Source organism: Adiantum capillus-veneris, chromosome 14 (genome assembly GCF_014529385.1).
Source record: "Adiantum capillus-veneris isolate H3 chromosome 14, ASM1452938v2, whole genome shotgun sequence".
NCBI lineage: Eukaryota > Viridiplantae > Streptophyta > Polypodiopsida > Polypodiales > Pteridaceae > Adiantum > Adiantum capillus-veneris.
The window spans coordinates 50,705,204-50,716,561 of record NC_140944.1 but is presented as its reverse complement, the minus strand read 5'-3'; the positions used below and the strand labels follow the sequence as shown (position 1 = coordinate 50,716,561).

The 11,358-nt window shown below is 40.9% G+C and overlaps 2 protein-coding genes across 2 annotated transcripts; both read right to left on the bottom strand.

Annotated features, from left to right (window-relative positions):
• Positions 1–473: 473 nt before the first annotated feature.
• LOC147442350 (uncharacterized) lies at positions 474–6,550 on the bottom strand. Its single transcript, XM_086528556.1, has 3 exons — positions 2,831–6,550; positions 1,523–2,754; positions 474–1,441 (listed from the first exon to the last, which is right to left on the bottom strand). The coding sequence occupies exons 1-2, from the start codon at positions 3,099–3,101 to the stop codon at positions 2,333–2,335; spliced, it is 693 nt and encodes a 230-aa protein (XP_086384682.1). The 5' UTR covers positions 3,102–6,550; the 3' UTR covers positions 474–1,441; positions 1,523–2,332.
• Positions 6,551–6,999: 449 nt separating this feature from the next.
• On the bottom strand, positions 7,000–11,000 carry LOC147442349 (uncharacterized). Its single transcript, XM_086528555.1, has 2 exons — positions 9,082–11,000; positions 7,000–7,623 (listed from the first exon to the last, which is right to left on the bottom strand). The coding sequence occupies exons 1-2, from the start codon at positions 10,966–10,968 to the stop codon at positions 7,495–7,497; spliced, it is 2,016 nt and encodes a 671-aa protein (XP_086384681.1). The 5' UTR covers positions 10,969–11,000; the 3' UTR covers positions 7,000–7,494.
• Between the last annotated feature and the right edge of the window lie 358 nt (positions 11,001–11,358).

Here is an 11,358-nt window from a genome sequence, read left to right as displayed (position 1 = left end):
AGGTTCGAAACATGCAAGAAGCAATCAATCAATATTATGCGGACGCTGCAGAAGTAGAGAAATGGGCTACACGTCAGCGGCGGCAAGAGCAAGAATAGAGGGAATCTTCACAATTGCAAGATGCATGGGAAGCCATGGAAGAGGCCCTTGATTTCGTACGATGCGAAAGGATGCCCGAGACCAGCGTCCCCGGAGGGAGAAGAAGCAACAACCGAGGAAGAGGATAGGGGAGCAGTGGCAGCAACCGGGGGAGAGGGCAGGGGACTAGTGGCACCAAACGGGGGAGAGGATAGGGGAGCAGTAGCGGGGGAAGGGAGCAATAACTACCTCTCTTTGTATACATCTTGATAAAAACAACACAATTTGTAAATTTTTGAGACAATGAGAACTGTACATTTTTTAAACATTGTTTGAGCGGCACAAAATGTCTCTGTATTAGTCATTTTGAAGAGTACATCATGGTTTGCATGGCATCAAAGCTCATTGCGTGCACAATGTATGTGACCTAACTTCCGGTGGAAGCAATTAAGTGAAGTGTATTTGAGAGGGACTCCTTGCACAATGTTGTTTTCTCCTTTCGTCTTGGAATCTGAGAAGAAAAAAAGAGCTAGATTCTATATCTCAATGTATTAAAAACAATCAAAATTCATCCATTTAGTAAGCACATTTCTATTGTTGAGACTGAATGCATACAATTCCGGCAAAACTGGAATTTGTTCACATGTAAGATCTACCCTGAGCTGTGCAAGAGTTGTGCTTGACATCGTCTCCATCACAGTAAGTAGGTTGTCTTGAAAGTAGATCTCCATTGATAAAGGTTTTCTCTCGAGGCTAGACTCTGTATCTTGGTCAAGTGGAATAAGCTGCCCACTCAGAAGATGATATCTAAAATAGTAAAACGACACTATGAAATTTTGAGAGCTTATAATAACTTGCAAATTATGGACTTATTTTGCAAAATACAGATTTTTCCCTGTGACTATTTCCTATCCCAATTATCATCTAAAAAGTCCAAACAGCTCTCAGACTTGCAAATGAACATTGTTGCGGTAGTTCTTATTTGCTCATCGAAGAAGAAATCTACAAACACTTCAAGAAGCATAAATAGTGGGAGCAGAACTATTTTTGTGGCAATTGAATACTTGAGGGACTTTTGTATATCATGAAACAACCTATTCCTAAAGCTTTCACTAGTTTGCGAAGCTGGCAAAGACCAATCCTTGCTGTCAAAGGATGGAAGTGACAAAGAAGCTACACAACCCCAACCAAAGGAAGTTCTCGGTTCCAAATATGACATATCATAAAAGAATATTCCATTATCTTCAAGTTCCTTGTGTTTCTTCCTTGGTACATTTTCTCACCAGTAAATGCATGGAAAGCATTGAAAATCCCAACTATGCTCTCAACAGTTTGCCAGTCCATCTATTCGATGGATAAATATCTGAAACATACCAAAGATGATATCCACCACTTAACCTTCGAATATAATCATGCACTAAGTGAGATGCTCAAAATAACTTACAGTTGGGTTGATGCCTTGGAAAACTTGGAGGAGATGTTTGCAACCTTAAGTCTGCATGTTGGAAAGCATGTTGTATGAGGACCTCTTTCACCCGCTTGCTTTCTGCACACACTTTAAACTCTTTAACTTGTCCCTTGAAATCCTCCACGAAATCATTGTGTTGCCTCCTCTTCCTCTTCCTAGTTTGCAGTAGTACCCAACTTCCGATAGTTATTCGAGATGGTAACCATGCTTGATCCTCTGTAGTATAACTGTTAAAAATGCTAACAGAGTCAATGGTAGTGCTAGGCCTTGGAGAAGTAGTCACGGTGTGCACTAGAATACACAAAAAAGTTATCGCAAATATGAAAAAGGGAAGAAAGTTTTGAGAGGGAAGTAGAGCTACTCAAAGTAATATTTGGGCCAGAACATAGATACTCGATTCTTCAATGAAAGTTCTGAAATTCATCGGTACAGAGTTAGTACGACTTATGGCATTTATGCCATGAAAGCGTTGAATTGTGCAATTTGATGAACAAAATTAATATTTTCTCCCTTTTTCTGAAAAGAGCTTGGCTCCAAAATGTCAATTCTCAATGTAATGTTAGCCTTTTCCTCATTGGTTGAGCGTCACTCTCTCTTTAGAATTGAAAGACCCAAAAGTGAGTCCAACTTTCTCCTAATGGTGCATGCAAGGACTGTGCCTCATCCAAAAATTGACGCACTTTGCTCTCTGAGTAGAAACTAAGGATGACTTGAAAAGGCTTTGTATTTTCTATGACCATGGAAGCGTTGAAGAATAGTACATAAGGAGATGTACAACCATCTGACTTAGTTTTTTTTTTTCACAGTCACATTCTCAATGTGCACAAAGTCTCCTATAGCAAGAGTGTCAATGAATTGCACAATAAATTGATCATTAATAGCACAAGTGATGGTGTCGGTGTTGAGTGGGTCAACTAGGTCTGCCTTAGGGTAGCGCATATATTTAGCAACTTCTGGGCTTTGTTTGTGAGTGCCATATCGGTTTAGTATGCACCCCTCGAATGCGAAATGAGAGCAAGTCTCAGTGATGTCAACAATGCACAGTAGAGGTATTTTAGTGAGAATATAAGACACAAGAGAAGATAAATTGGTGGGAATCACATCCCCATGGTAACACTTAGTAGTAGTATTTCCATCTAGTTTGGCACCCTCTGCAATGCTCTCGATTTTTGCAATTGTAGGCAATGGACCCTCCAGAAAAGGCTTGGCTGCCACAACAAAAAACAAAACTCGTAAGGGTTGGACACAACAATAGAATATCTATGGGATGCAAGCAAGACTTACTTGGTTCCGTTGTCGCCTCGCAAGTCTTGAAAAGTGTACGTGCCACTGCACCACTTTGATTCACACGCTTGAGCGATTTGGGCCCAAAGCCAAGTTTAGAAGTAGAAGCATCAAGCTTAGGCAGACTGAAAGCGCTTCTCGTGCGGAGTGGAGGCACATGATCAAGAATGAGGCTACTATCGGGTTCCAAGAATGATGCAGTTGTATCACGGTGCACTATCTTGTTTAGCTCTGGAAAAATAGATAGAAAAATCGCATTATTGCCAAGCATACAACATCAAGTATTTTCTATAAGTTATCAAGCTATTAGTCACCATCTTCAAACTCCATCAAGCGAACGTCACTAGATTCATCGCACATAGATTCCGCGTTGTCATTGTAGCCAACGTAATGTCCATCGAGTGGATTTCACGAGGAAGAAGAGGGAGCCATATTAAGAGAGGATGGTAAATAATGTTCACACAACTATTACTTGACTTGTTCAAAAGAAGCAAAGAGAAAAGAACATTCTTTAGCTAAATGATAAATAAGTTCTTGGAAACAATACTTCACACAGTCACAGGGATCTTAGGATCAATAAGGGAGAGGAATAGTGTTGAACTAATTTTTGTAGCAGCAACACTACTTATATACTACAATCCTCCCTTCTGTTGGGTCCTTGGGCTATAAACACATGTTGTGGTGCAGCAATCGAGGAAGAGAGAGAGAGAGAGAGAGAGACAGTTCGACAAACAGCAAAAAAGAACACGCTGCTTGGCAATTCCATTAGCAAAATGTATTTACATATAGCTTTTGAGAAGTGATATTAACCATTCCTTTTACTCATGCAATCTCCACTAAGGACTCATGTTACCTGTATGCTATAGGGGTAACTCCCATGAGCTAGACACCGGACAAGTGGGCTTGCATACCCAACACCTTCTCTTTCTCAACTTTTACTAAGGCTTAAGGCTAACCTACTATCATATCTATTAAATGAATTTGACACATATTTAGACGCATGCAAGAGAACATCAAATTCAAAAGCATTAACGTACACTATTCAGAAAGGGTACCCCCACTTTATCCATCTATACTATATATGAAGCAGCTTAAACTTTTTGAGGAAGGAGAAGGCATCCATGTGTCACTCACTGCTTCACTTGAAAGAAAATCTTACACAATGTCACATTCTTATGAAGCTTGGAATTTGTGAACCTTTTCAACTTTCAACACTCACCCTATCAAGTAAAAAGGAAAAAAAGGTTTGATTGTACTTTTCCAGTTTACTTTTCCTTTTGAAAGCCAATTGAAGGGTGGCTCAATTTTGCTTTGGAAAGCCAATGGCCAAAAAAGTTCAAAATTTAAGAAATTGTTAGTATGTACACTAGCAAAATTTTGTTAGTTTACTTCAAGGAAAACTTGGAATCTAGCTAAGATTTTTCAATTAATACACTAAACTCAATTTTAATCGAATATCAATTTGAATAGCCTCAAAATGAAAGGGTGCACATGCGTGTGCGCACATGTGTGTGTGTGTGTGTGTGTGTGTGTGTGTGTGTGTGTGTGTGTGTGAGAGAGAGAGAGAGAGAGAGAGAGAGGTCTCAAAAAGTGTGTCAAATCTTTTTTCCTTGATCGAAATAATTTTAAAATAAATCTATCTATTCTATCTCTTTATGGAATTCTCAAGCTATTATCCATGCCACGCGTCAAAGAATAGAGCACCTCTCAAATGTGTGCACACACGTAGTCAATTTATGGCAGCAAAAGATTGGATAAGCTGATGCAATTCCGTGGCCTTCCTAGAGAGAGAGAGAGAGAGAGAGAGAGAGAGAGAGAGAGAGAGAGAGAGAGTTGCTCACGGCATCATCAGTTGCAAACATGGCAGCATACGTCAGTCAAAACATGTAGAGAGAGAGAGAGAGGGAGAGAGAGTGAGTTGCTCCACGTCAGTTGCAAAACATAGCAGCACACGCCAATCAAAGCATGTGTGTGTGTGTGTGTGGGTTGAGGGGAGGAGGAGAGAGAGAGAGAGAGAGAGAGAGAGAGAGAGAGATGTGGCATTAAGTTGGATTGTAAAGAGCAATAGCTTAGGTAGGAACCATTCAGACACTAGGTGCTCTCCCACATGAGCCTAGCCAGTGCTCATGTGGACGATCTATTTTGTGTGAGTCGAGCAAGAAATCCTAGGGGTGGGAAATGGGCGTTCACTGGTGTCAAGAGTGGCAGGGATGGTCATCATATTTTGGGCTACCCTATTTGTTGGCTTGGCAACGTGCAATAGGTTGAGTGACATGTCATCATGTCGGCTCCCTTTGTTTACCCATGAGATACAACTCTTCACTTAGCTAGCTTGATTATGTAGCCAAATTGCATTGCCAATTGAGGGGAGAGAGAGAGAGAGAGAGAGAGAGTTTTATTGATGTGTATCTAGGTATGAGGATGTGAGTGTGTGATGGGAGAGAGAGACATGGAGATAGATAGAGAATTTCATTAAGGTGTGTGGTGTGAGGGGTCGTCTGTGTATGTGGAGAGAGAGAAAGAGAGAGAGAGAGAGAGAGAGAGAGAGAGGAAGCTAGGTGCGTCCATGCTTCGCTCCTCTTCCATTTCCAGAGATGGAGATGTGTGATCTATTCTGCAAGAGAGGTTAATTGTGTGTGCATTGTCTAGCTTTGTTTTTCTCAAGAAAATCTTGGCTAGATTGTGAGCTTGCAATCAAGAAAATCGACAAAATTTTACAAGTTTTAGTGTGAACATCGGCAAATGCTTCAAATTTGGACCAAAAATTTGAAAGAATTTCAAGGGTGTTCTTATTTTAAAAATGCTTTTGGCAAGCATTGGGAGCGGCATAATAACACCATGGACAAACTTTAGTCACAAAAGTTAGATATTTCACCAGATACAAAAATTAAGCAAAGAAGAAAGAGCCTTGGAGAGGCTAAATATAAGTCTATGGACACAACTAGAGAGAGAGAGAGAGAGAGAGAGAGAGAGAGAGAGAGAGAGAGAGAGAGAGAAGAGATAAATAGAGAAGGTTGAAGCTTTGTTTCACCAAAGGCTTTGGGAGGCGTATGTGGAACCAATGTATCAAGGGTTGGAAACACCATTCTCAAGCCTTCGTGCTACACCTCCTTCTGCATTGAACTCTTCACACCTCCCACGGAACCTGCTAAAGGCTCTTTTACTATACCTACAACAACAATACCATGCATTTTTTGATACTATTATAGATAAACAAATCCCTATTTATACCTCAACTTCAACTTGATGTTCTACTACAGAATTTACTATCTAGAGTAGATCATTCTAGAGATGATCGTCTCTTAGGATCTAAAAATTAAAGCCACCCAAAAAAATAAAGGCCAAGGATGATGACACTCCATTGTTCAAGAGTCTTAGGTCTTTTGCCTCCTCTTTCTTTTTTAATCACAGTTCATTATCCTAACTTTTGCACAAGTAGATGTCTAGTTCTATCATACCACAAAAAGAGGGAGAGACAAAGAGAGAAGAGAGTTCTCTTTTGTAAAAAAAATCCAAGAGACCCTATAGGTCTATCAACAACAAGTCATCAAGTCAAGACGTGTAACTCAAAAGAAAATTGAGAGAACCAATCTATTGCACTTAGTTTAGAGAGAGAGAGAGAGAGAGAGAGAGAGAGAGAGAGAGAGGGAGGGAGATCATATTGTCTCTTCAAATATCAAGTATGACCTATGGAGCCAAATGAAACATGTCACATATAGTTTTGAGCTGATCATAGACTCTCAAACTTGCAAGGGCATATTGTGCATAAACTAAGGGGCTCAGCGCACTAATGCCCTATCTCGCACCAAAGAGTGTGGGAGATGAGCCAGATTGTTGCCATGATGTGGATTACAAATAAGGGGATATGTCCAAGTGTGTATGCATACGCACAGAGAGAGAGAGAGAGAGAGAGAGAGAGAGAGAGAGATTCCATACAAAACACAAAATTCTTGAAGAGTGGAAGCAAGCATTAGTCAACATCGGATACTCATCAGAAAGCGATAACCATGAGCTTCCAACTACCAACCATAACCTAGCTGACTTGGCTTTGTATGCACCCTTCTATATCTTTTGGCTCCTCAAGGCATTGACTGTGCTTGAGGCTTAATGTACATTTTTTCCTGTGTTAACACAACACTACCACTTACAACGGTGAGTATGGAAAAAAGAAGAAGAAAACAAGCTCATTTATTAATACTTTATTGGACTTAAGCTCTTGTCAAATTAAGGCCATCTGTTTGATCCCAATATTTGTGGAAACCAACTTGCTTCATGTACCACATACATTATGACATATTAGTATGGCCGACGGCTCCGCCACCTCTCTCTCTTTTTCTCTCTCTATGAACGCACTGAGCGCAGGGTTGCAGAGTACACCATCGGAGCTGGCCGGAGCAAGGAGAATATGCCACGTGTTGAGGGGAGGGAGCTGGAATACCTCCTTCCATTATGGATATTATAGATGGTTTACAATCTATGTGAAACTCCTTATTTACAACATAGGAAGTTGTATTTTAACTATGGGGCTAACTTGAGTTAAGACCCCTCCGCATGGTTTTCAAGATTGGTGACTTGAATGCACAATCCTGATTTCTCTTGACAAAGCTTAAAGCCTAGTGTCCTAGTCATGTTCAAAATTGCTCTTTGAGGGCTTTTTAATATGCTTATTTTTTACTAAAATGAAAGGAAAAACGTGTGCTAAGGGTGGGCTTGATGCAACTTTTAAATGATCTTTGTCCTCCCTTTCTCTTTCCGTTCTCTGCTTGCACTAAAATTAGCTTTATTGCTGAAGCCTGAAAATATAGAAACAAGCGAGTGAGCAAACATAGGTCTAGCACTCTAAAAATAAATAAATTAAATATTTTTTCTACTAAAAATGTACTTGGTAAATCCATAAAAAAATCTCATGAAATTTTTATATGTGCACACATAGATTGATCTTGACGCAAAATCTTAATTAAGTGAATGATAACTAACTAGCATCACAAATATAGATAATCCATTTTTTAATTTCTTTTTAGCTCAATTAGGTCTCCCCAATATCAGAAAAATAAAAATTCTTCAAAACATATTAAGTGCATAAGTGAAGGGTGAATTTAGAAAATGAAAAAACAGACGAAGATGCTGTGTTCATATAAAGAGGTGTTTCTTCTCTTCTCCTTTATTTTTCCTTTAGAGTTTTCTTCTCTTTAAAGTGCTCTCTCTCTCTCACTCTCAATATTGTATCCGTCCTTCCCAGCTAATATTGTTGCAAATCTACGTGCTATGTCATTGTCCGTTGCTACGTGCTATAGAATAGCACATCATTTTTGTTGTTGTTGAGGGAATCTTTGAATTAGGAATAACTTTTAATTATCTTGAAGCCATTAAGAATACCTTTTAATACTTTATTTTAGCTCGAATAAGAGTGAATGGTGATCATATTAACAAAACCAACAAAAATACTAGAACTCCATGCTCACACTGAGCCATGGAGGACAACCATCAAACATAACCGTTCATAGAGTCCATAGCTTGGCTTTTTACAGGGAAGCCAAAAACCCCTACATCATAATGACTAAAGCCGAGCAAGATTAGTGAAGATGCCACCATTTCTGCCCTCCCACACAGGCATGAAAACGCGTAAACCAACCAACAATACATAGAGAAGAAACTAGGAGACAAAGGCTTGAATGACCATACGTCCCAAATCCCATGTATCATCCAAACATGTCTGATCAACAAACGGAAAGATGCAGACACCAAACTTGACCACATGTTTTGTTCGAAGGTTGTGGTCATGCATGCATCAGTTATTAGTACGATGTGATTGATGAAATGATGCCCTAATCGGCATAGCTACAAAAAGCGTTGCATAGTTGTACACAAGACAAATAATTGTTGGTGGACTTCTGACCATGCATGGGACATAGTTATTTCAAAAATAGGTCATAATTTTGCATTGTGTGACCACTACCATAGTTCACCTCACAGTTCACAAAATGACCTAAAATTGTCGCGAGCAAGCAATTGATCCATCTCGATCTTGATGCCTGGTTCTAGTCTCTCTGTATACTAAACAATGGTGAGCCGGCCAAAAAAAAAAACGGTTGGGAGCTCACCATCCCCCGGTGCAGTCACACATCGTGTTATTAGACCCTTTTTTATTGGAAGTCATTTAGTAATCTGGCTTATTTTCTTTCACGAGGAGAATGCATATTATGTATTTATTTATCAAAAACTAATTGGCATGCAGAAAGACATTTACTTACCAGCACTTTGACAGTTTTGCGGACCTTGCACATTCCTCTGCATGTAGAAGGCCCCCTGGCTTTGTTGAATTGAGTGTCTGGGTGCCCACCTAGAGAAGGGCTTGCACAATTCCTTTGCACATAAAAGGGAGTAGACGCCAAGTACTCATCATCAAACTCCGCTAGCTGCTCCTTCAGGCTCAACCTGTGGCTCCTACTAATAACTCTTCGCCTTTCATGGCTCTCTTCTGCAAAGCTAGAGCCTTTCTTACAAGCTTGCGATTCCTGATTAGCCCCAAGTGGAGTAGATTTCTCGTCCTCAGAGCAATTACACTGAGTTGGGTCCATGAAATAGCAATTATTCTGAACTGGGTTGCAATCATCATCCATTAAATAGCAATCCTTATGATTTGCCTTCATGAAATGGGTCCTAATTGTGCTTGGCAGATAGTAATTAGGGTCTATTTGGAGCCTATTTGAGCCCAGCTCTGAGCGCCCATCATCCTGTCCAAAGTAATTAGTGCTAATTGCGCTGCTATTTGGAGTGCTAATTACCTGTTTTTCCTCCTCTAATTGCTGATTGTACAGATATGTTGCTAAAGTGGGTGACCACATGGTGTTTTCTGCTAAGGATTGATGGCTACCACCCTCTTGTGATCTCCTCTTAAACTTGCTAATCACCCTCTTCAGCTTGATTAAGACCACTGATCTCACCATTACACTGCCTTCCCTCCTTTCCACATGCACCTCTTCCTCCTCTGGGCTGAAGTCCAAGTACCATGGCATTGGCGATGAGCTCACTGACTCGTCGCAATCTGTCCTCTGAGATGCCTTCCTTGAAGAGGATGTGCTGAAGAAATCATGGAAACCTTCATCATCATCATCATCATCTAGTAATTTGTCATGCACCTTAAAAATAGTGGGTGAAGGCTGCCAACAGGGAGAGGCAGAGCCTTCCCTGTCATGATGGAAGCTTATGGGCTTCCATGGTGAAGTAGAGGTACAATTACTCTCTGCATCTTCATGCTCCTCCGTAGCCAGAAAGTTCAAAGCTTTTCTGCTGACAAATTCATCCTCTCTAGCAGAAACATCAAAGATGGGAAGGATGGAGTCCATGGAAGCACCGTATTTGAGGTCTCTGGGGCTGTATCTATCAAAGAAGAGCCTGTCATTGAAAGAGAGCTCCTCTGGTTGCTTGTAGTTATGATCAAAAGAGGTGAATTCAATGCAAGGAGGGTAATTACTCCATGGATGGGAAACGACAGGGGGTGCATGCCTAGTGCAAGAGGCAGTTTTGAGCATGTATTTGCAGAGCTTTTTCAGTATATGCTTGTTGGGAGGTGTTCTGAAGAGGCTTTGATTGATGGGTTGTGTCAGTTTTCTAACAAGGGGGGTCTCATGATGGCAAGCCTGGCTCTTCTGTAATAAATGCAAAGGGCTTTGATTGCCCTGACATTGAAGCCTGGGGGGTAATTGGAGAGAGCTTGGATTGTAAGTGACCAGCTCATGGCAAGAGCTTGTATTAATGGGCTTCCCAGGAGCTTCCTCCCATTTGAAAGGCACCATCTTGCTGTCATTTGAGTCCATTGAAGTGCTAATCAAGTCTCGACAACTTGCCGGATTAGTGGTGCTTGCATCGGTGTAGCTTGCGGAATGGTCATCAGGGGAGTATGTGCTAGCACAAGAGACATCAAAGCTTCTTGACTTGAAATTACAAGGGCTTATTGTCTTATGGTGAGCTAGAAGATCACTTGAAGAGCTACTGATGAGGCGCATAGTGTTTGAGTGAAGGGGCAAGAAGGTATTTGTAGAGGCGGCCTTGGGGACAATCCCCTCATCTCCTTGTGTTGCTTGCTTGCAATAATATAGGGAGGCCATCTTGTCTTGCAGGAGGCTCTCATACAGCATATAACTAGTACTCAGATGAGATTTTCTTCAATAATTCTCAAGGGGGGGATCATCACACTATTGTGGCCTTTTGAAAATATTGGCTGTGTGTTAGAGAGAGAGAGAGAGAGATTTGACCATGTGTGAGTTGAAGGGAGTGCGTGTGGTCCCTAGTGTAGTGAGTGGAAGAGAGGCATTGGTGCATGGTCCCAAGTGTAAGAATATTTGAAAGCCTATGGTGAGAGAGAGAGAGAGAGTGAGAGAGAGAATGTGTGCGCGCGCTTGGCGTGTAGAAGAGAGAGGCATCCTCGAGGCGACTTCAAGCGTGACTTTGGGAGATATTAGACTACAAGCATTTCTTTCTTTTGGTAAGTTTGGGATCCACCATCCATCCATCCATCCATGACATTT